Source organism: Arvicola amphibius, chromosome 2 (assembly GCF_903992535.2).
Source record: "Arvicola amphibius chromosome 2, mArvAmp1.2, whole genome shotgun sequence".
NCBI lineage: Eukaryota > Metazoa > Chordata > Mammalia > Rodentia > Cricetidae > Arvicola > Arvicola amphibius.
In genome coordinates this window covers 149617068-149641008 of record NC_052048.2, presented here as the reverse complement: position 1 = coordinate 149641008, position 23941 = coordinate 149617068, and the positions used below count along the sequence as shown (strand labels likewise).

The 23941-nt window shown below is 46.1% G+C and overlaps 2 protein-coding genes across 6 annotated transcripts; one reads left to right on the top strand and one right to left on the bottom strand.

The window, feature by feature from the left end:
- Nucleotides 1-4866: 4866 nt before the first annotated feature.
- Tmem176b (transmembrane protein 176B) lies at nt 4867-18780 on the bottom strand. 5 transcript variants are annotated; one of them, XM_038320919.1, is made up of 8 exons: nt 18594-18746; nt 17984-18094; nt 15122-15330; nt 7458-7568; nt 7011-7067; nt 6542-6775; nt 5610-5729; nt 4867-5199 (listed from the first exon to the last, which is right to left on the bottom strand). In XM_038320919.1, the coding sequence occupies exons 1-8, from the start codon at nt 18736-18738 to the stop codon at nt 5116-5118; spliced, it is 1071 nt and encodes a 356-aa protein (XP_038176847.1). In that variant the 5' UTR covers nt 18739-18746; the 3' UTR covers nt 4867-5115. The 5 variants fall into 5 exon arrangements, with proteins under 5 accessions (XP_038176847.1, XP_038176851.1, XP_038176850.1 ...); XM_038320923.1 differs by having other exon boundaries at nt 17984-18057; nt 18594-18651; XM_038320922.1 differs by lacking the exon at nt 18594-18746 and adding an exon at nt 18205-18564.
- Nucleotides 18781-19071: 291 nt separating this feature from the next.
- Tmem176a (transmembrane protein 176A) lies at nt 19072-22828 on the top strand. The gene is made up of 7 exons (XM_038320009.1): nt 19072-19193; nt 19737-19934; nt 20160-20270; nt 21287-21343; nt 21469-21687; nt 22134-22244; nt 22567-22828. Exons 2-7 carry the CDS (start codon nt 19737-19739, stop codon nt 22606-22608), a joined length of 738 nt encoding a protein of 245 aa, XP_038175937.1. The 5' UTR covers nt 19072-19193; the 3' UTR covers nt 22609-22828.
- The last annotated feature ends 1113 nt before the right edge of the window (nt 22829-23941 follow it).

Here is a 23941-nt window from a genome sequence, read left to right as displayed (position 1 = left end):
AATACTCTCTCTTTCACTTACATGGTATGTCTCTTTGGGTATTTCTGCTTTAAAAAAAAGCACAAACTTATTTACTTATATATTTATTTATTTATCTAAAAAGATCTTGTCACAAGGGAGTGACTTCCTCCCTTCAGCTCAGATTTCTCTCCTTTAAATGTGCCTTTCCAGGCAGTTAGAAAAACCCAGACAGCTAATGCAGTGGAGGGCAGGGGAATTTCCAAATACTTCCCAGACTAAGCAGTAAGAATATATGAGCTCATTACCCACTGCTTCTAAACAAAAGCCAAAAACATCAGTTGGATTTAGACTGAATCAATAAATTCTGTCCCTCATCCACTCACGGCCATTCTACAGCCAGTCGATTAAAACGCAAACTATAAAACAAAACCCACCCTGCCCTTCACCTTGTCTCCCTGTCCTAATCGTGCAGGAGGAAGACTGCAGGAGGGGAGAGAAGATGCCTCCTTCCTACCCCCAGCTCTCCAGTCCAAGCGACCTGGAGGAGTGGGAACATAGAGACCCAAGCTTTGGTTTGGTTTGGTTCGGTTTTTAATGAATAGAACTTGGCCTAGAAAGCAAGAGGGACTCCCTTTGTTTTTGCTTGCTTTCTATCGCTATGGTAAACATTGACTGAAATGAACTCGGGGAAGAAAGGGTTTATTTTATGTTACAGCCTGCAATCTCTCATGAAGGGAAATCAGAACAGAGACTCATGGAAGGGAGCCTAGGGACAGGAAATGATGCAGAGGCCACAGAGGGTGCTGCTCACTGGCCTGCTCCCCATAGCTTGCTCAGTCTGCTTTCTTACACAACCCAGGACCACTTCCCCATGGGTGGCACAGCCAACAGTAAGTGGGGCCCTCCCACATGAACCATTAATCAAGAAAATGCCCCATAGATTTGCCTACAGGTCCATCTGATGGAGAATATTCTCAATTGAGTTCCAGCTTCCCAAATGACCCTGGAGTGTGTCAAGTTAACAAGAACACCAACCAGCACACCATTTAATAGCCAATCTGCACAAGCTAGAATCTGATCCTGATGTTACAGGACCCAAAATCAAATAACACAGAAGGAAAAACCATGGGGGGAGGAGGATAGGAGGACAAGGAAGTGAGTGACGAAGCCTTCATTGTTTATGCCTTGTGGATTTAAATATTCTATTAGAGACACTATATATAAACAGGCTGGAGATAATTTTCAGGACTCCATCAGGGACCTGACGTCATTCCCGTCTGTATACACAGCTTTAACAGCAAGGCAGAGCTCTGTGAAGAGAGATGGATGTTGGCTTTCCCAACTAAACAAAAAGTAGGGGGCGGGTGGTGACATCTGATAGTCTACAGAAAAATAAAAACATATCCAAAGAAGCTTCCAGGCTCTTCATGGGGTGGGGGTGGGAGCCTACAGTAAAACAGACACAGAGAACATGGGGTGAAGGAGCCAGAGGAAGGAAGCCAGCCTCCCTCCGAAGCTGGGGGTGGGGGGGTTGCGGAAGTCTGACACAGACCACTGTTTGCAAAAGCAACTGAAATGAAAACCAAACATGCTGACACTTGCTTTCTTTCCATAATGGAAAAGCCAAGAGGCATTATCTGATCTGGCTGCATAAGGCTGGGGTAAAAATACCGGGACAAAAAAATGGATAGCACTGGAGCCAAGGAAGGAAACAATGCCTCCTTTGCCTTCACCTTTGCCTCAGCTTGCCTGTGCCTCTTCAGCCTGGGGCTGTCTTCTAAGAGCCTGTGCTGAATGAAAAGGAGTAAAACGGGCTGGAGAGATGGCTCAGTGGTTAAGAGCGCTCACTGCATCTGCAGAGTTTGGTTGCCAACCTCCACATGGCAGCTCACAACAACCTGTAGCTCCAGTCTCAGGGACTCTGGTGCCTTCTTCTGACCTCTGCAGGCACCTTCACTCATACATGCATGTTCACACAGAGACATAATTCTAAAAACAACAACAAAAAAGTCAAACAAGATAAAGAATGCAAGCGGCCCTGTTGCATATCTGAATTCCTTTCATGAAGCCATCGTCTACTTTAGATCTCTATACTGTTACGTTACACATCCTCTAGCCAAAAGCCAAACCTTACCACCTACGATTAACCCCCAACCCTGCCAGCTACAGAGAACTGCCATAACCTTGGCACCCCTCCAAAGAGTTGAGTCTTCTCCCTCCCTCACTCCACTGAGGGCAATCCCAGCTAGCCCTGACGCCCAGACCTGAGACACCCTTGACTTGTATGTACAGCCTTCATACATTATGACTCTGGCATAAAGCCTAGGTCACATGGTACAGAACTAACTCCCACACCTGAAAACCTGTAAGTATAAGAAATTCCCTTAGTCCTACGGAAGTGAAAGGTTTGTCTCTTCCTTCCAGGTTCTTCAGGCAATTATGGGGTGGCACTGTGAGCCTTGGCAGCCATCTTCCTTCAGGATCCCCATCATGCCATGCCATATATGGCAGCTGTCTCTCCTAATGCCCTCCCACTCGAAGGCCTCGTCATGTTTACCTTGGCTATAATCCCATGACTCCCTTAATCAAGCTTCTCAGAAGAGTACTTTGCCTCACCTTCCTCTCTATGAACCCCCAGATTTCCTCACATCTTTAACATGCTAGCATCATGGCATCCTGGGGTGTAACCTCACAGTGCACCTCATCTTCCCTAGCAGCTTCATGATTTCAAAGAGCAAGGTGTGGTTTCTACTAAGCCTTTACCCTCCCTGCTGGAGTTTCTCCCTCCACTGCTTCATCATGCCCAGAGCCAACCCCAGGTGGTACATGTGCCAAACTGCAGCTTGGAGCACCCCTATAGTGCTGTCCTGTGGTACACCAGAGTCACCTACTGTAAAAGGAAACAGAAATGGCTGCATCTCGGGTGAGAGAGGTAAGGCTCTGCTCCAGAGGGGAGAGGATGCTCAGAAGAATAGGAAGCCCAGCAGCCCCTTAGGGTGATGGTGTCATGACAGCTAGAGAGAATATTCCTCTGAATTGGAGCATTGCATTCTAGAAGGTAACTCATTAAGACACAAAAAGTCCTTAAGGGAGGCTTGCTAAGAATAGAGAAATAAACAACTCAAAAGTCTCAGGGAGTTCCAGAAACTTAGAAGGCCCCACTCTTCCTAAGATTATATAAGCAGGGAGGATTGCTAAGAAGGCTTAGACCAGCCTAACTGACTGCCTAGAGAAAATTCTCCAACCCATCAAACTGCCTGTTGGCCATGTAGAGATCTCCAGGATCCTGGGTCTTACAAGTTGGCACTAATGCTTGGGTGGGTTTTAGAGGATGATGTTGCCTTTGTGTTCCTGAAAGCATCCCCCTCCCCCATACTCCTGTAAGTAACCCCAGCAAACTCATTGGTTCAAGTTGAACTTTGCCACTATCCTTATTTTGGTCTGTGTTACTTCCTGATCTGTGGTGAGCACAGAAATGCTTGTCTTCTCAGGATAGCAAGGGCCACAGGACAGATAGGCTTGCTGACAGAGACATTATCAGTTCCTTTTTCCCAAACACCCCCCTTCCTCTTTTGACAATGTAGCTAAGCCCTTGATGAAAATATGCCTGAGATTAAGGTGCTGACAGATTTCTCTCGAGACTTCTTGGCTCCCAAATGGCCACCTTTCCCTCTGTGTCTTCACAATGTTCGCTTTCTATAGGGACATCTATAGTAATGATGGATTTGGACCCATCCTGTTGGCCCCTCTTCAAATTGACTTAGATAAAAAGATTATCTACAAATATGGTCACCTTCTGAGCCACTGGGAGTTACAAACTCACATTTGAGGGGAACATAGTCATCATAACCCAAAATCCTATAACCTCCCACTCTACCCCAGAAGTTGGTGACATGGTGCTCTCTCTTGGCCTCCAGGGTTTGCCAGGCCCCAAAGACTGCCCCTGCTATACTGCGGGCTGGGATCTTGGCAGGTGGAATCCTGGGTATCTATATGACTGACAACTAAGAAGCAGCCCTGCCCAACTGAGCCACCGTTTCTTGAGACTAGGCTGATGGCCAAAGACGCCAGAGCACACTGAGGTGGGTGGATGCGGAGTACTTCGCATGGCCCCAGCCAGTTAAGCACCAATGGCAATCTCAGAGCCTCTCCTCTGAGGGCCATATCTATAACTCCCTGTTGGATCCTCACCTCTGGCAGATACTCAGCAAACACTTCACACTACTTTCTGCCTGGCACACAACACTCTTTACAGGATAGGCTTGACACTTCACCTTCTAAACAAATTAAAATGTCCTTAATTCCCTAAGACCCAAACTCACAGGCCTGCCCATAGCAGGTGCCCCCTAAACACACGATGGGCTGGGTTCTGGGAGAATCTGCCTGACTAGAATTCCTTGAAAGATGGGGCTTCTGAGCACAGATGTGGGGGATTACCTTGATTAAGTTCACTGAGGGGAAAGGCACACCCACTATGGGAGCCACCATTCCCTAGGTAGGGAATCTTGAACTAAGAGTGGGGAAAGTGAGCCAAGCACAGCGTGTGTGCATTTATCCCTCCCTGTTTCTGGCTGCAGATGTGATGTGACCAGCTGCTTCAGGCTCCTGCTGCTTTGACCTCCCCCTGCCAGGATGGACAGCATAATAAGAAAAAAATCTTTCTCCCATAAGTTGTTTTTGCCAGAGAACGTATCCCAGCATCAGGAAAGGAGACCAAGAAGATTCTAAGCCCATGAATTACGTTCAATTTACATAGCAGAATGGAGGCAAATCCCGAAGAAGAGTGTGACGCCAGGATTATAGAACTGCAACCACGCTCCACCGCCACTCTTCGGTCTCCACACACACCAGCTCAAGGGACAGCCTTTCCCAGAACCCCGTCTGTAGCAATGAAGAGTCCACACCTTTCTGCAAGAAGCTATTTTTTTCTGGTCGTTTCTGCTTCATTAGCATTGGGAAAATGACACAATATCTGTTCAGGGAACAAAGGACATTGGCGTAAGGACAATGGGGAGAGAGGGAGAGAAAGAGACTGGGACAGAAGTAGCTGTGTGCTGTGGGGCCAGCAGAAGAGGCCCTGGGAACAGGCACTGCCCTCCCTGGGTTCCTCTGCTCATGGACACTCGTGGGCTCAGGCAGGGTTTTTGTAGCAGCTCACAGAATAACAGGAATTGCCTTGGTTGGGGAGGGAGGTGTTGAATCCCCCCCAAGAAGCTTCTTCTCTGCCTCTTCCTTATCCTGAGAATAAAATAGGAGGAAGAAGTCAATGAATGGGGAAAAAAAAGCATGAAGATGAAGCATGAAGTTTAGCTTCACTGATGGACGGAGAAAAAAAATGAGGACAAGGTTAGCATCAGCACTTGAAAGCAGCAGAGGAAAGGAGGGGCAGGAAACAACAGAGGGAAGTACATGCAGCAAGAAGGACGAGAGGCCAGAGTAGGGGGAGTGAGATATGGACCTGGAGAGAGTGGGAAGCGAGGGCTAAGCAAGGCATAGAGAGGCAGAAGTCAGACAGGACATGAGACGGGGGTCACCATCCCCAGATAGTGAAGGATGAGTGAGGACCAGGAATTTCCGAGATGGGTGCTCATCTCTGTTTTCAATGCCCAGACCCCTGTTGTCCAGCAAGCCTCTTCCTGAGTACTCACCAGGGCCTGGGAGCTCTGGCCACACATACTTTGGAGACTCAGTCCCAGGGAAGCCAAAGACACAACGATCTTCAGGATACAGACAACCGTGAGCATGATGCACAACGCTAGGAACAAGTTCTGGAGGCAAAAGAGGAGCAGACCCAGTCAAGAGTCGGCTCCTCTGATTCACATGGCGACCTTCCCAAAGCCACACTCAGTCCAGACCCTGTCTGCCACCAAGGCAGGTGGTGTCTGCTGGTGATGATACAGCCACCACTTCTCACCCACTTGCTTGACTGATGAAAATGGCACTCGTGCCAGAGATGGTCCTTTACTGGCTCTGTAGCTTTTATTCCTGCTTCTTTGCAACCTTACCATAACTCCCTACCTGGGACCTGATTGCTATACTGAGAAGCCAGAGGCACATGAAGAAGCTGCTATAGGTTCTCAGCCCTGACAGTCCAGCGAGCTCCCAGCCACACCATCTGCCAGCTGGATACACTCATGCCTAGGTGTGAATGCCCAGCCCCAGTGAGGCTTTGGTTGACCACACCCACTGTCTCTGCCTTCAGTTACATAGGAAAACCCAAGGGTGAACGGTCTGTCCAAATCCAGCCAAGCCCAGTGAAGTGTGAGAATTATGAGTAAGGGGTGTTAAAGTCACTGTATTTGGGGGTGACTTCTTATACATCAGTAAATAGATAACCAGAATGACTATTCATTAGAGAAGTCAGCGGGGTGACCTACTGTCTGTTCCCCCACCACCTCCGATTCGGGGAATCTTTATGTACAAAGGTCCGAAAATGCCTTCAGCTTGAATGACAGCTTCCTAACCAAAGGACTAGGGTGAGGGCCAAGTTCACAGAGCCTTCATCCCTGCACCCCAGGGCTCCAAACCCCAAGAGCGAGGGTGGTGATGTGTCCCAGGAAAACCGTTCCTCCCTTCTCACCATCATCATGCGCAGGTACTCTCGGCACCTCTCTGTCCGCCAGTTTGTGTCGTCAGTGAATCGCACTACTAGCCCATCCCCACTCTCCCCGCTAGTCTGTAAGGAGTCACATGTGGAACTGATCTTGTAACGGTAGGCACCGCTTGTTTGCCAGGTTAAGCTGTTCACACCCAGAACCGTCGCAGCCACAGCTGTAGCAGTGCAAGCCAGGATAAGCAGGCGGGATATGTGGCCCTGGAGGAGAGAGGGTCAAATGGAGATTCCGCTGCCCGTGGCAGAGTCATGAACTGCAGCCTCAGACCTACCCATCTTCCCCTGCCGCTATGACAGGAAGCCCCTCCCAACCCTCCAGGAAAGATTCGTTTTATTGGTAACTAAGGACAAGCGGTAGAATAGTGCTGAAATGCTCGCCGTTTATTATGGAGGGTGAGGATGGACAGGGTTGATAAAGAAGAAACACTAGACTCACAGTTAGTTTTCCACGTCGCTTCTCATTGACAATGGTGCCAGTTCCGGCTACAACTGCCTGGAAAGAGAAGACACCAAAAAAATATAAATAAATAAATAAATAAATAATAAATAAAATGCCTCTAGTTTCCTCTCCTGGCTAGGTTTTCCATTGCCCTTCCACCAACAGCTTCCAGTACAGTCCAGCTGAAACAGGGTTCAAATGACAAGCAAGCAAAAAATAAATTAAAAATAAATAAATAAAAATTAAAAAGCAAACAAACAAAAACCAGGACATGGGCAGGCACTTATCACCAATGTCCTGCCCTTAAAACCAAAACCAAAAAATAATAATAAAAATTAAAAAAAAACCAAAACCAAAAAACTAAGCATCAGAAAGTTTCCTCCAGTCCTAAGGCAACTGTTTCCTATTTGCCTCCACTGAACTCCTTGATAATTCCTTACTTACCACAGACCCTGACCAGAAGGCATAGCCAAAGGTATGCAGCTCAGTCTCAGGACCAAAGTAGATACACACTCCGAGAACACAGCTCACAAGCCCTAGCAATATCTGGGTCACCTGTAAGACAGGAAGGAAAAAGTCAACTCTCTTCACACCCCAATGATAACTGTACAGCTCCAAGCCAGGGGTGGGCTAAGCCATTTCCTCTGCCCTGGCCTCCCTGCAGTTCTGATTCTGGAAGGTTCTGTACTAACATCCATTGAGCCACATGGTCAGCATTTTTCTGCATCCCCCTCAGGCTCTTTCATTACCTTTTCCTAACACCAACATTTTATGCCAGTTATTCCCATTTTCATCCCGTTCTCCCTCAGGACTATCATCCCAACAAATCCTGCTCCCCACCTCAGCATCTCACTCCACCCTAATGCCTCATATACAAACACGACGTGGACGGCTCCATGGTACACACAAGATGTAGGGCTAGAAGGCTGGAGATGAGCATAAAGAGAAAGACATGAGCCTTCGGATGCAATCCCCATGGCCAGATAAGACTGAATGGGGCAATCCATGCCTATAAGCGCAGCATTTAGAAAGTAGAGGCAGAAAATTCAGAAGTTCAAGACCATCGTTGACTACATAGCTAATTTGGGGTCATCCTACAAAAGACCCTGTCTCAGAAAAATAAAAGAGATATACCAGTGAGACCACGTATTGGAAAGAGGTATGGTCCAGCCAGAATGGGTGAGTGACACGCCTACCAGCAGAACTGCATTCCTACCTGGATTCGGACCCCCTCAACCAGTCCCCAAGTTCAGCCTTCCCAGATAGTCCTTAACCCCACAACTGGGTCTTCCCCACAACCCCAGAAGACTTCCACCAATCAGACCCAGGCCACACCAGCCAGAGCAGGTGAATGACCCGCCTAGCAAGAGAACTGCACCCCTCTTGGACTCAGTCTATACAGACCCTAACATCCATTGAGCCACATGGTCAGCATTTTTCTGCATCCCCCTCAGGCTGATGCCATCCCAGCTCATCCCTGGCCCTGCTGCTGATGAGTCCCCAATCCCGACCCCAGTGGGCTTCCACTACTGAGGCACAGACTACACCAGCAAATGCATGTCCAAGTCACATAAGCCAGAACGAAACTTCAGGATACTCCACATACCCAGACAGATTCCACACCAGTTGGAAGAATAGATGCCATAGGCCCACAAAACATCTACCCCACCCCCAAAGAATAGCCCCAGCAGCTCTATCAGAAGTCAGGCAGGTACCCTAGGTACCCCAGAAGAAAACACAGGCTCTACTCAAGATGGGGCCAGATCTAGAGATCCAAGAAGACTTCTATAGGAGGCCAGATCAGAATAAGGGACTCAAGGACCCCAAAATCCCAGTGAAAACATCCTACAGGACCTGAAGACTCATCAGTCACCAGAACCCTTGGCCACTTAAGACAGAATATAAGAAGCAAGGAACAAAACACCCATCCAACAAAGATAAACACAGGAATCAATACCTAGAACTATAATCACGCCAAATCCAGATGCCTAAATGCCAGTGTAAGAACACAACCGAAAACAGAAAGGGCAATATAGCATCACCAAAGCCCAGCTATCCTATGGGAGTAAGACCTAAACAATCCAACACAGATGAAATACAAGAAAATGGCCTTAAAAATAACTTTATGGGGATAATATAGGTTCTTAAAGAGGAAATAAGAAAATCCCTCAAAAAAATGGAAGGAAAGATAACCAAAAAATTGAAGGAAATTAATAAATACCTTAAAAATGCCAGGAAGACCAAGAAAAGATTGAACAGCTGACAGAAACAAATAAAACTGTTCAAAGTCTGAAAACAGAAATAGAATTTAAAAAAAAAAACAACACAAACTGAAAAACTTGGTTAAGTGAACAGGAACTACAGATGCAAGCATCACCAACAGAATACAACAGATGGAAGAGAGAACCCCAGGCATTGAAAGAAAATAGATTCATTGGTCAAATGGTAAATCTAAAACTTCTTAACACAAAGCACCCAGGAAACCTAGGACACCATGAAAGACCAAAATGAAGAACAATAGGAACAGAAAGGAACAAATTGCTGCTCAAAGGCCCAGAAAATATAGTCATCAAAATTATAGAATAAAATTTTCCCAACCTAAAGAAGGACATATCTATAAAGGTATAAGAAGCTTACAGAACACCACATAGAATGCACCAGGAAAAAAAGTCCCTTCTGTTAGCCTGTAATTTTTATTGGGATAATCTATTGCCTGTGTTTCTGTGAGTGTAGAAGGAAAACTCCAACCCAAGGAATTTAGCTACACCCACAAAAACACAAGCAATAGGTAATCCCACACAGGAGGGATACATATGCGCGCGCGCACACACACATGCATGAAAGCAAACACATACCACCAACAACAAACAACAGGAATTAACAATCACTGGTCATTAGTATCTCTTAATATTAATGGGCTTAATTCACCAATAAAAATTGCAGGCTAACAGAATGGATATGAAAACAGGATCCATCCTTCTGCTGCATACAAGAAAAACATCTCAACATCAAAAACAGACATTACCTCAGAGTAAAGGATTATAAAAAGATTTCACAATCAAATGGACCAAAGAAGCAAGCTAGTGTAGTAATTCAAATAGCTAACAAAATAGACTTGAAACTAGAATTAATCAAAAGAGATGGAGAAGGACATTATATATTTATCAAAGAAAAAAATCCACCAAGATGATGTCTCAAATCTAAACATCTATGCCCCAAATACAAGGGCACCCACATTTGTAAAAGAAACATTACTAAAGCTAAAATCACATATTGAACCCCATACATTAATTATGGAAGGCTTCAACACCCTACTCTCACCAATGGACAGGTCATTCTGACAGAAACTAAACAGAAAATATTGGACCTCACGGACGTTATGACTCAAATGGGCCTAACATATCTACAGGACTTTTCACCCAAATGCTAAAGAATATACCTTCTTCTCAACACCTCATGGAACCTTCTCCAAAACTGACCACATACTCAATCACAAAGCAAGTCTTAGCAAATGCAAAACAGTTGAACTAGCCCCCATGTATCCTATTAGATCAAAGATGAAGTTGAATAACAGCACAAACCACAGAAAGCCTACAAACTCATGAAACCAAACAATTCTCACCTGAATTATCACTGGGTCAAGAAAGAAATAAAGAAAGAAATTAAAGACTTCCGAGAATTTAATGAAGATGATTCCTCACCATAGCCAAACTTATGAACATGATGAAAGTGGCACTAAGAGGAAAAGTTCTCACACTAAGTGACTTCTTAAAGGATTTGGAGAAATCTCACACTAGTGACTCACACAGCACACCTGAAAGATCTAGAACAAGAAGGAGTAAACTCACCCAGAAGGAGTAAGTTGTAGGATATAATCAAACTGAGCATAGAAATCAATAAAATAGAAACAAAGAGAAAAGTACAATGAATCAATGAAATAAAGATTTGGTTCTTTGAGAAAATCAACAAGGTAGACAAACTCTTACCCAAACTAAAAGGGGCAGGGAGAACATCCAAATTAACATAATCTAACTGAAAGGGGGGACGTAAAAGACACTGAAGAAATCTAGACAATCATTAGATCATATTTTAAAACCCTGTACTCTACAGAATTGTAAAATTTAAAAGAAATGAACAAATTTCTTGATAGATACCACATACCAAAATTAAACCAAGATTAGATAAACAATTTAAACCCTATAACCTAATAAATCTATAACCCCTAAAGAAATTGAAGCAGTGGTTAAAAGTCCCCCAGTCAAGAAAAGTCCAGGCCCAGATGGTTTTAGTGCAGAATTCTACCAGAATTTCAAAGAAGTGTTAATACCAGTACTCCTCAAATTGTCCACAAAATAGAAACAGAAGGAACATTGTCAAATTCTTTTTATGAGGCCACAGTTACCCTGATACTCAAACCACACAAAGACCCAACAAAGAAATAGACTTGCAGACCATTTTCCCCCGTGAACATGCAAAAATACTCAATAAAGTACTGGCAAACTGGATCCAAGAACACAACAAAAATATCAACCACCATGATCAAATGGACTTCATCCCAGAGATGCATGGATGATGGTTCAACATACAAAAATCTGTCAGTGTAATCCACAATACAAACAAACTGAACGAAAAAAAACACATGATCATCTTATTAGATGCTAAAAAGGCCTGTGACAAAATCCAACAGTTTTTCATAGTAAAAGTCATAGAGAGATCATGGATAGAAGGAACATACCTAAATATAACAAAAGCAAAATACAGCAAGTTGAGCATCAACATCAAATTAAATGGAGAGAAACTCAAAGAAATTTCACTAAAACCAAGAATAGGGCAAGTCTGTCCAGTCAATCTATATCTATTCAATGTAGCACTCAAAGTTCTAGTTAGAGCAATAAGACAACAGAAGGAAATCAAGGGGATACAAATTGGAAAAGAAGAAGTCAAAGTATCACTATTTGCAGCTGACATGATGGTATACATAAGCAACCCAAAAATTCTACCAGGAAACTCCTATATCTGATAAATACCTTTAGTGAAGTAGCTAAATATAAGATTAACTGAAAAAAAGCAGTAGCCCTCTTATATGAAAATGATAAAAACAGCCAAGAAAAAAATCAGGGAAACAACACCCTTCACAGTAGCCACAAAAAATATAAAATATCTTGGGGTAACTCTGACCAAGCAAGTGAAAGCCCTGTATGACAAGAACCTCAAGTCTTTAAAGAAAGAAATTGGAGAAGATTTCAAAAGATAGAAATGTCCACCATGCTCATGGATTGGTAAGATTAACATAGTAAAAGTGGCCATTTTGCTAAAAGCAATCTACAGATTCAGTGCAATCCCCATCAAAATTCCAACACAATTTTTTTACAGATCTTGAAAGAACAATATTTAACTTTATATGGAAAAACAAAAACCCATAATTGCTAAATTATCCTCTACAACAAAAGAACTGCCAGAGGTATCATCATCCCTGATCTCAAACTCAACTAAAGAGCAATAGTGATTTTAAAAAAGCATGGTATTAGCATAAAAAAGACGGATCAATGGAATCAAATAGAAGACCCAGACACAAATCCACACACTTATGGACACTTAATTTTTTGACAAAAAGCCAAAAATAAAATGGAGAAAAGAAAGCATCAACAAACGGTGCTGGCATAACTGAATGTTGTCATGTAGAAGAATGCAAATAGATCCATATCTATCATCTTGTACAAAATTCAAGTCAAAGTGGATCAAAGACTTAAACATAAATCCAGTTACCTGAACCTGATAGAAAAGAAAGATGGAATAGCCTTGAACACCTTTGAACAGGAGGCAACTTCCTGAATAGAACACCAATACCACAGACCCTAAGACCAACGATTAATAAATGGAACCTCATGAAACTGAAAAGTTTCTGTAAGGCAAAGGACACTGTCAATAAGACAAAACAGCAGCCTACAAAATGGAAAAAGGTCTTCACAAACCCTACATCTGACAGAGGGCTGATCTCTAAAATATATAAAGAACTCAAGAAACTAGACATCAAAAAAACTAAATAACCTAATTTAAAAATGAGATGCTGACTTGAACGCATTGGGACAGGAGACCACTTCCTAAATATAACCCCAGCAGCACAGACACTGAGAGAAACAATTAATAAATGGGACCTCCTGAAACTGAAAAGCTTCTGTAAAGCAAAGGACACAGTCAACAAGACAAAATGACAGCTACAGAATGGGAAAAGATCTTCACTAACCCCACATCAGACAGAGGTCTGATCTCCAAAATATAAAAAGAACTCAAGAAATTAGTCATCGAAAGAACAAATAATCCAAAAAAATGGAGTACAGACCTAAACAGAGCACTCTCAACAGAGGAATCTAAAACGACTGAAAGACACTTAAGGAAATGCTATCCTTAGTCATTAGAGAAATGCAAATCAAAACTACTCTGAGGTTCCATCTTACACCTGTAGGAATGGCCAAGATCAAAACCACTGATGACAACTTATGCTGGAGAGGTTGTAGGGTAAAGGGAACGCTCCTGCATTGCTGGTGGAAGTGCAATCTGGTACAGCCCTTTTGGCTCTCAGTATGGCAATTTCTCAGAAAATTAGAAAACAACCTTTTTCAAGACCCAGCAATACCACTTTTGGATATATATACAAAGGATGCTCAATCGTACCACAAGGACATTTGCTCAACTATGTTCATAGCAGTTTTGTTTGTTAATAGCCATAACTGTGGCCAAAGACTGTTCTTTCATTTTCCCGGCTGTCCTGACCCAAATAATCACACAGAAACTATATTAATTACAACACTGTTGGGATTATTAGCTCAGATTTCTTAACTAACTCTTACATCTTAAAATAACCCATTTCTATTAATCAGTGTATCGCCACGAGGCTGTGGCTTACTAGAAAGGTTCCAACGGCAGCATCTTTCTCCTTCAGCAGCTACATGGCATCTCCTTGACTCTGCCTACACCCTCTATATATCTCTGTTACGATTTCCTGTCTGGCTTTGCTCTGCTAAGCCATTGGCCAAGCCAGCTTTATTTACTAATCAATGGCAATAAAATATTCACAGCATACAGAGGGGAATCCCACATTACGGAACCTGGAAAGAACCTAGATACCCCTCAACCGAAAAATGGATAAATAAAATGTGATATATTTACACAATGAAGTATTCCTCAGCTGTTAAAAATAAAGACATCAGGAAATTTGACAGCAAATGGAGAGAACAAAATATCATCCAGAGTGAGGTAGCCCAGACTCACGAAGACAAGCATGGTATGCATTCACTCATATCTCCCAGGGTTCTTATCACCTCTGAACCTCCAAATGTTTCTGGCCTTATCTCTTTCTTACACCCCAAACCCATCCAAGTTGGGGGACCCTATGCAAACAATTTAGATTCCGATCTCTCTTCACTACTTCACCCGAACACACAAGTTTGCAACCTGGCTCTGAGGCAGCCTGAGCTCAATTGACACTCAAAGCTCATGCACAGAAGCTGGCCCAAACTCCTCATCCTCAAGGCTATTAGCAAAATGGCTCCTTATCATCCCAGAATCCCTTTCTCTTCCCTCTTCACTGTCACGGCACCTGCTGTTGTTGCTCCTGACACCCCTTTCCCAGGGAAGTCCTTTCCTTTTGCACCCTGCAGCTCCCTGTCCACGCCCTTCCCTGCTCCACTCGGGGCCTTGCTCAGACATCAGTTCCTGGAGGGGTGGTGGCACTCTGTGCTGTGTCACTAGATCTAACTTTAGTCATGTTGAGCTCTTTTAGGTGACTCTAGGGTCCTTTCCGCCTCTCCCTGAAGGTTGGTTCATTTTGACTTGCACCTTCAGCCTTCAGGCCCCACGAACTCCAGGAAACAGCCAAATTCAGCCCTGAAATTCCTCTCTTGTCACCCAGCCTCTGGTTGACACAGCCCTCTCAGCACCGAAGAGGGGTTGGTTCCTCCTTTCTATGAAAATCCCTGCAGAGAAATGTCCAAAACCTCCCCCCAGATGTGAAGGGGCGAGTGGGCTTCTGCACTCTTCCCTGAGGAGTCAAGCTGCTTTCCTTTGTCCTCTGTGCCACCTCATTAACCCACCTACCACCCAGCTCTCACCCCTAGAGCCAGCAGCCCATGGTGGATGCTGGCCTTGGAGGGCCCCGCGTCTTGAGGGCGGGAGAGAGACTTCTTCACGGAGCCCATGGCTCTCAGCAGCTGCCCCAGAGCCGAGTGGTGGTGGATGTGGATGTGGACATGAGGGGACGTGGGCAGTGCGGAGGCCACTTCAGCTCCATTCACCATCACCGTGGTTTGAGCCATCTTTCCTGGTGGGGAAATGGACAGAAATGGATGAAGAATGGGAGCTAGGGAAAGTAAAGTGGAGTAATGGTGGCTCAAGGTCAAGAAGATGCCCCTAGCGCAGATGTCAATGTCACCATGGCCCTTGTTTGAGAGTCACACCATTTCTAAAGCCTTTCACCATGCTCAGTCCTGGGTGGCTTTCCCCAAGGATTAATGGAATGTTACTGTCCGAATGCAGGGCTCCTCACAGACCATTGCCTGCTTGGCCCTGGCTGGTGGTGCTGTGGGGGAAGATGGAGACTTAGGAAGTGGAGACTTGTTGGAAGATGTCAGTCAACAGGGCTGTGCCTTTGAAGAGCATCTAAGCCCCCCCCACCCCAAATTCACTTCCTCCTCTCCTTTCCCTCCTCCCTCTCCCCACCTCTTCCTCGTTCTCCTACTTCTTCCTGACCACAATGAGGTAAGCAGCCTCTACTACAAACTCCCACTGCCTTGATATTCTTCCTTGCCTTGGGCCCAGAATGATGGGCTGGCCTCGGCTCAAAATGTCTGCAACAATAAGCCACCAAAGAAACCTATAAATCTACTTCCTTCGAGTCACTTTACTCAGATGTTTATCACAGTAACATAAGGCTGCCTAACACAGCTTGACTTGGGTCTAAGAGGGACGAAAAGGAGTCTGAGTTCACACACACACACACATGCACGCACACACAAATGCATGCACGCGCACACACAATACTCATTAAAAAGTTCAAAAGAGGGCTAAGGATGTGGCTAAGTGGATATGAAATTGCTGTATACGTATGAGGACCAGCCTTCAGATTCTAGAACCCATGTAAAAGCTGAGCAGGTGTGATGGCTTCCTGTAACCCCAGCTCTTGAGAGGTAGAGACAGGATTCCCAGGGCAAGCTGGCCCGCTAAGCTCTGCATTTAACTGAGAGAACCCACCTCAATTAAGTGGAGATGAATCAAGGAAAACATGCAGTGTCAATTTGGGGCCTCCACATGCATGATCTGACTCGTGTGTATGCACCTTTCCATATACATTTGTGCCCATATGCATACCAACACACATGCACACCCACACTATACAAAAGTACACAAAAGTGCAAATGATAAAAAAAGAATATAGTTTTAAAATCCCTCTTTTTATTTCCTCCCAGTTGTTGAGTTGCCTTCCAGATGGGAGCTAATGTGACCAGTTTCTTCAGAGCCTCCAGTGCCATGTTTTGTACACAGGAGTGTGTAAAGTATTCCTTCTTGTCCTTCCTCACAAATGGCCACTTACTATACACGGCCCTGTACAACGTCGTGCTGATGTGCTCACATAGTTTAGAATCATCCTACATCAGTCCATCAAAAGCTTCCATTTGTATGACTGCATAATACTCCAGTGTGTGTGTGTGTGTGTGTGTGTGTGTATGTGTGTGTGCGTGCACATATGAATATTTGGATAGTTTCCTATTGATAGACACTCAGGATATTTCCGATCCCTTTGCATCATGACCAGGATGGAATAATGTATTTCTAGTGGCTGTTTTCAGTCACCCACCATGGACACTGTAGCAATGACCGTATATATACGAGTGTCATCCAGTTCTCCCCCTGCATGTGCTAGCAATTTCTGCTTCCTTCATTTTACATAAGAGAAATTGCATTCTCTTATATGTTTTAATTTAATGCAATAAATTGTTCAATTTTCATTGCTTTTCTTGAAGTTTGACAATATTTATCTTTATGAAAGCACAGCTACAGTCAAAATGTGTATTGCAAAAGTTCCCTCCAGGTGTGGTGGCACACACCTTTAATCCCAAACTCAGGAGGTAGAGGAAGGTGGATTTCTGTGAGTTGGAGGATAGCCTGGTCTACATAGCAAGTTCCGGGCCAGCTAAGGATACACAATGAGATCTTACCTCAAAAAATAAAAATAAAAATTCCCTAATACTCCCCCCAAGTAAATCACCTTGTCCAGGCTTTCCGTGTTGGTTTCTATCGTTGTTTAGGTGTTCTTTCATAATGTGGTTGGCTGTCTTTTTATTTCTTAAGGGCATTTTTTATTCCTTCTTTTGTAAGATCTTCATTTTCATACTTCCTGATTTTTTTCATTAAAGTTCTTTGCATATTTGAAAATTTACCAATGGCAATATGCACACTCACATCCACATGGACAGGTATGAACTCGATTTAAGAAGAAACACTGATCTTTGGATCTACGTCATAATCCCCAGATGTGGAGCAAAGAACCCATGGTGCTGGTCCATGTATTAGCCTCTGAAGAACAGTTTCTACTGTGCTATGCATCACCTTTCTCCCACCAACTGAAAACATTGCCCTGAGTTTCCATAGGGCCTCAGGTCCACAAGGTCTTTGTATTCTGTCTTCTTGAATGTCCAATGGCCTCCTTACTAGTGCTACCCTTATAGCCAGCATAGAGTTGAACACATCCTGCCTGTTTCCCAACTCTCTCCTGCTATTGGTTCAAAACTGCCATTCCCATTTTAGTCCCTCTGGTCAGTTGCTTAGATCCAAAAGAAATCTGCCCAGGTGACTCTACTAAGCAATCTGGCTAAGTATCCTTTCCGACTGGATATTGCTAAGTGCTCCAGTCTAGCCGCCATTCGCATCCATTTGTATTCGCTCCACACCTTGGAGCACTTTTCACCTCCACTCACCTGGGCACCTCGGAGGTGAAAGGATGGCGTCTGACAACTCTTCAGGAGGGAGGAAGAGGCTTTGGGCTTCTTCGCTGAAACACAAGTGAAGGCTCCACGGTCTCACCTTCCCTTGAGGTTCCAGGAGTCAGGAATGAAACCTCAGTTGTGTCTGTATGCTGATGCCCTCCAGGTCCCCAATAGCACCACCACCCTGGCCACTCAAAACCCTTTATGCTCACCACTGCTGCCACCACTCCAGTGACTCCCTGATATTCCTCCTCCCGGTGCCCAGGAATAGAGAAAAGAAACACCCCGTGTCTTTACTCCACAGCCATCCCACCTCTGCTTGGTCTCAAAGGCCCCACTCTCTCAGAGTGCAGGGGTGAGGCTGTGGTAATTGTGGAAGGCAAAGCCAGGCCCTGAGCCTTCCCACTCCCCCACAGCCTCAGCTGTTTCCAGAGTCACAAGCTCAGTCCAACATCTCCCTCCCTCCCTGGACTCCCATAGGAAAGGAGCCAAGAAAGGAGAAGCAGCATCCTGGGCTAGCGTGGAGACTGAAGAGTTGTCTTGGAGACTCCTCCAGAGAAGGGTCTCTGTGCTCCAAGAGGGGTGAAGGGCCCTGTCTCACCTGCTGTCCTCTGAGAGGTGGGGCTGGAGCAGAGAGGTCTGGGAGGAGCTGACTTGGAGCTAATGACTCCACACAGTAGAGGAGCTGGGGGAGAGCAGGAAGAAGGCGTGGAGGGATGGGGGCCTGACCAGCAAGTAGCTAACATGAAGGGGCCCCACTGGGGGGGTTCCATTTGGAGTAGATGATCAGGCCTACTGCAGCAGGGATGCAGGCGACACAGGAACACACACACACACACCCCAGGGAGCACAGGCCCCCAGTCCCTTAGAAAGCTCGAGCTCTAATAGCACTGGAAGAAAGGGAACTATCAAAGATTCCACAGGATTGATCAGTGCCAGCCCCAACTCAGTGTCTCACCACCTGCCGCAGATCCCCTGTGCCCAATGAGGAACTGAAAAGCCCTGCTGGAAGGCCCTAAAGGGCCCCCCCAGTCCCAGCTGTCTGCCAGGAAGTGCTAAAGTCTGGTCATCCTCCCACCCTTTCTGGCTCCCACCCAATTTCTTCCTCCTCCCAGGGCTGAGATTCTCAACTACAGCCAGCTCCTCCCTGTGTCCCCCAGCCTTCCCTGCTGTGTACTCCCCTGGACCCAGAGGAAAGCAGGTAAGACAGCCCATCCTGTCCCATCCTGAGCCATGCAGCATAAACCCCTTTCCCAGTGCACCCAGCTCCTCCCATTCCAGCTCACATAGAGCTTGCCAGGGGAATGGGCACACTGAGATAGGCCCTCAGGAACAGTCGTGGCTCCTATCTCTGCCACTCAGTCCTTTGGGGACAGGGTCAGTCAGTGCTAAGTGCTCATCCAAGGAGAAAGAGGTGATCCCCGGGACCCTATAGGGAAGAGATATTGAAACAGAAGCTTAATGGGCCTCTGGGGAGCGCTGTTGATGAGGCTTGGGCTCCAGTCAGGAGGGAAGTGGAGAGATAAGGCATCGGGGCACTGCTTAGTCTAGACATCAGGTCCCTGAAAACCTTTGTGCAGGGGAGGTGGAGTAAAGAGAGAGCCCAATAGCAGCATGCTTCCCTGACAGGCAACTCTCCAAAAGAGACCAGGGGTACAGCTCCATAGCCAGGGACCTTCCCAACTCCAATAAGCCTGAAAACCTGCCAAATATTCCTTCCTGCTGTTCATTTTCTCCCTCACAGATGATGTCCTCAGACATGGAGACAGAAGACGTCGCTGAGGTGGCCCCTGAGGCCCCACGACCCACCCACATTGATGTGCACATCACCCAGGAGTCTGTTCTGGCCAAACTTCTGCTGGCCGTATGGTCAACACTACAACTCCCAGCGTCTGCCTCGTCCAGGGGTCTGGACAGCAGCAGGTTTCTGGTGACCTCCTGGGTGAGAGTAGCTACATGCTTCATGGGCTAGGGAAAGACAGATAGTCAGGCTAAGGAATGGTTCTTTTTCTTGCTTGCCATACCTTCCTCTGGCCTCCCTCTCTGCCTAAGATATTGAGCTGGTTTGATCGTCTTATTAGAAATTGGTCCAAACTCAGCAATCAGATGCCAGCTATGGGTGGACCCACTGCGCAAAAGCTGTGTTCTCAAGTCTTCTCTCTTCCAGGTGGTGCAGATTGTGCTGGGGGTTGCGAGTGTGGTCCTGGGTGGAACCCTGTACATCTGCCACTATTTAGCCATGAATACCTCAGGAGCGCCCTTCTGGACAGGGATCGCGGTGAGTGTGGCAGCACGAAGGCTCCACAGCTGTCAGGGGAATGAAGTTCTCTTTGCTTTCCTCACCCACCACCATTGATGTGGCGTCAAGAGTGTGTAGCCAAGCAGGCCTGATGACATAGGCCAGTTTGTGCTTGTGTAGATGACAGGAGTGAGGAAAGGGTGGCCTGTATGGTCACAGGCCAACTCCGTCTCTTGCCCCATTCTGCCCCCAGCACACTGACAGCCACTCCTCGTCATCAATGGCAGTCATCAGTTAAAGCTCTAAGGGTTCACCCATCTCTAATGTCTGCCTCAAGACAGGGGAAGTGGAACATGGCAGGCAGGGAGCATCTCCTACCTCCCCTTACTCCTCCGATGGGATCCGACATGCTGTAATCTCTAATGACAGCTGGTTGGGTTGGGCATGGAGGGTAGAGAACTTTCTGACAGGCACACACACACAGAACAGCAAAAAACGCACACGCATTCATTGAGAGCAGAGATGAAAGGAACTGTGCTCATCCTCCCAATGGCAGAAATAGATGGGTTAATTCTAGAATAGTCAAATAGGGTCAGGACCCGTGTGTCCATGGTGTGCACCAGACTTCCTGTTCTTCTGCCAGAGGGGCCCAATACCAGCTAGTGCAGGTGTCTGGACCGGAGGCTGCCTAAAGTCACATCCTGCATTGACAGCTTTTCTAACAACTTGGGACTTTGATCCACAAGATCCCTGGTCCTTGGAACTTTCATCAGGAATCTGGTGTGCTTTCAAAAGAAGACTGTAGGGACAGACAAGATGGTTCACACATGGCTTAACCACGAGCACTTAGGTGTCACTAAAACAGTGTCCTATGCCCTCATCGATGAGCTCCAGGCTCATCACCCTGCACAGTTACTCCATGGCAGACAATGCAGATAGAATGGTATAGGCCATGTGGCTGGCACTACAGATAAGAGTCACAGGGGAAATAAGGCAGGGAATTAATGGGCATTTGTCTTTCCTATGCTGACTCTTCTTGTTCATTCTTTCCCCAGGCTATGCTGGCTGGAGCTGTTGCCTTCCATCACAAGAAACGTGGGGGTACCTGCTGGGTGAGTTTAGGACCAGGCAAGACCCACACTCGACCTCAAGGCTATGCCAGCCCTCCTGGCCCATCATACACAAGCTGGGTAATTCTGAATCTTCAAGGTCTTCCTCTATTTCTTCCTCTCTCTAGGCCCTGTTGAGGACCCTTCTTGTGATGGCAAATTTCTGCATGGCTGTGGCTGCCATTGTTCTTGGAGCTCGTGAGTTCAACACTTACCGATACTATCTCGGAGATAATGTCTGTGCAACCCGCTCTTCAGATTTCTGGCCCACCCGACCCCCCAGCACCCTATCTCCCGAGGAAGCTGATAGGATAAGCCTGTGTATATTCTACGTAAGCATGCTAAAGGTAAGTGGCCATGGAGAAGGGCCACTGCAGACACTGGCAGGGAGACAAAGATGGCTGGGAGAAGGTACCCCTCCCCCTAGTCTTGGTGATTGTTCCTAAAGATGCAGGACTGAGCCAACCAGAAACTGTTCCCACTGCTGTGGACGTCACATAGGAATACTACCAGCCACAAGTCACAAGTGACCCAGGGTTGCAAGTATGGCAAGGGTTACCAGCATGATAAATGTATGGCCTTCTTGAGGCTGTCACATCACAACTCAGCTTCTGAGGAGAGTGAGAAACATTTCTGGTGAATTCTACCCCCTGGGCCCATGATCCTTCTGTAGTCCAGAAGCTGTAGACTTGGAGATGAGGGTTAGAAAGTGACCCTTGTTGGGAGAGAGAATGGAAAGGGGCTGGACCGTGGCCATCATCCCAGCACCCTTGTCTTTGTCCTGTGTTCCCAGCCCCTGCTCATAAGTCTCCAGGCAATGCTCTTAGGTGTCTGGGTGCTGCTGCTCCTGGCTTCTCTCACCCCTGTGTGTGTTTACCTCTGGAAAAGATTCTTCACAAAGGCGGTAAGTCCCTGCGCCGTGTGTTTGGGGCAGCAGCATGTTCAGATGAGACATCAACGCTTAGGGAAGAAGGGGACCATTATGTGAGTCCCAGGAAGAGTCATGTCTTTCTGTCCCATTCCATAAGGTCTGTTTCCAACCAATGTCCCTATCCAGGAAGCCATAGAAGGCCCACATCTAGGCCAGGCCTGTGTAGATTTTTGTCGTAGGTCCTATGCAGTTGAGATTAGCTCTGCCTGGCTCCAGAACTAGCTGGCCTAGAGCGCAGGACCCTGCTGTCCCTGCTCTCCCTGTCACTAACGTCTTGTCCTGGCATCTTCCTTAGAAAACAGAAGAGAAGAAACTGGTGGGTGCGAATGTGATCTAGCCCTGCCTCTCCCTTCCTCTGGGCCTCCCTCCTTCTGAAGCCTGAAAGAAGAGTCGAACAAGAGCAAATAGACCCTATTCCACTGACAGGGCATGGCCCCTGCCTGGCTCCGCCCAGCTTCACTGTAGCTCACAGCAGCCCTTGCTCACTTCTCTCCACTTTCACCATCCTGTGTTCCTTCTCAGGTAGTGGCTTGATAATAAAGTCTCACGGCATTGGCTGCAGATTCTTGCTTTGTCACCCCAGGGAGTTCTCATTGGCTGGGAGGCAGGGCAAGGTGAGGACAGTAAGCCTACAATGAACCTCACATTGCTGCAACCTCCTACCTATGTCTAGACTCACATAACCTAAAAACAACGGACTGGGTGGGCTGAGTGCAGGAGTAGAGACTCTGTCCCCACATTCTGATATAAGAAGACGGGTGTCTGGTAGTTGGATGGATGGCTTCTTATTTTCACTGTTGAGCAAAATTGAGACACAGACAGCATAACACCAAGATACAAACATTTCAGAAATCTTATTTATTTATTTATTTTTGGGCTGCTTAAGATAGAGACTTGCTATATAGCCCAGGTTGAACTTGAATTCATAATCCTCCTGCCTCAGTCTCCTGAGTACTGGGATCACAGATGCTTACTGCCATCCTGGCTCTGAAAACTTTTTTTTTTCAAGTTAGCAATTCAATTATATGGTGAGATAAACCCCAGATTAATTTATCCCATAAAAATACCTAAAACTAGACAATATATGACTCATATATTTAAAAATTCCACGTGTGTGTGTGTGTGTGTGTGTGTGTGTGTGTAAAGATAATATCAAGATAATAAGAACAACCTCAAAGGCCATAATAAAGGCAGGGGGATGGATCCAGAGTGCTGAGTCTTGAGTTGGTCTTATGTCAATGTGCCATGAGCACCTGCACATTTGGGGTTCCTTTCAAAGGGCCTATGGGATCAGCATGTGTCTGTATTCATGAATAACCTAGACCGTCAAGAAGATATCCCCAGACTTAAGGCCAGGAAGACATTCTAGGTGAGCTCTAGGGAAACCCAATGTTGCTTCTAACATCCCCCTCTGGTGAGAGGCCACCCAGGTGAAGGCCTGCTTCTGCCAGAGGAGCCCTTGTAAGGCTCTGAGATGGATTTTCCTGAAGGCTAGACACTGGGGTGCCCTCTTTCTCCATTAGAACAGACTCCACCACTCAAGACTCCTGGTTGGGAGGTAGGAGGGAGCAGGTGTTCTCTTAAAATCCCATTGCTTGCATAAGCTAGGCAAGCTCATACTGTGGAATCTGGTGCCTGAGCATACAAACCCACCCAATTAGCAAAAGAAC

Coding starts and splice junctions, on each gene's coding strand:
- Tmem176a (XM_038320009.1), top strand. CDS start 19,737: ATGATGTCCTCAGACATGGAGACAGAAGACGTCGCTGAGGTGGCCCCT. Junction 19,935..20,159: donor GGTTTCTGGTGACCTCCTGG/GTGAGAGTAGCT, acceptor TCTCTCTTCCAG/GTGGTGCAGATTGTGCTGGG. Junction 20,271..21,286: donor CCTTCTGGACAGGGATCGCG/GTGAGTGTGGCA, acceptor TTCTTTCCCCAG/GCTATGCTGGCTGGAGCTGT.
- Tmem176b (XM_038320919.1), bottom strand. CDS start 18,738: ATGTTAGCTACTTGCTGGTCAGGCCCCCATCCCTCCACGCCTTCTTCC. Junction 15,331..17,983: donor TTCACCTCCGAGGTGCCCAG/GTGAGTGGAGGT, acceptor TTTCCCCACCAG/GAAAGATGGCTCAAACCACG. Junction 5,200..5,609: donor GCCAGAGCTCCCAGGCCCTG/GTGAGTACTCAG, acceptor TTTTATTCTCAG/GATAAGGAAGAGGCAGAGAA.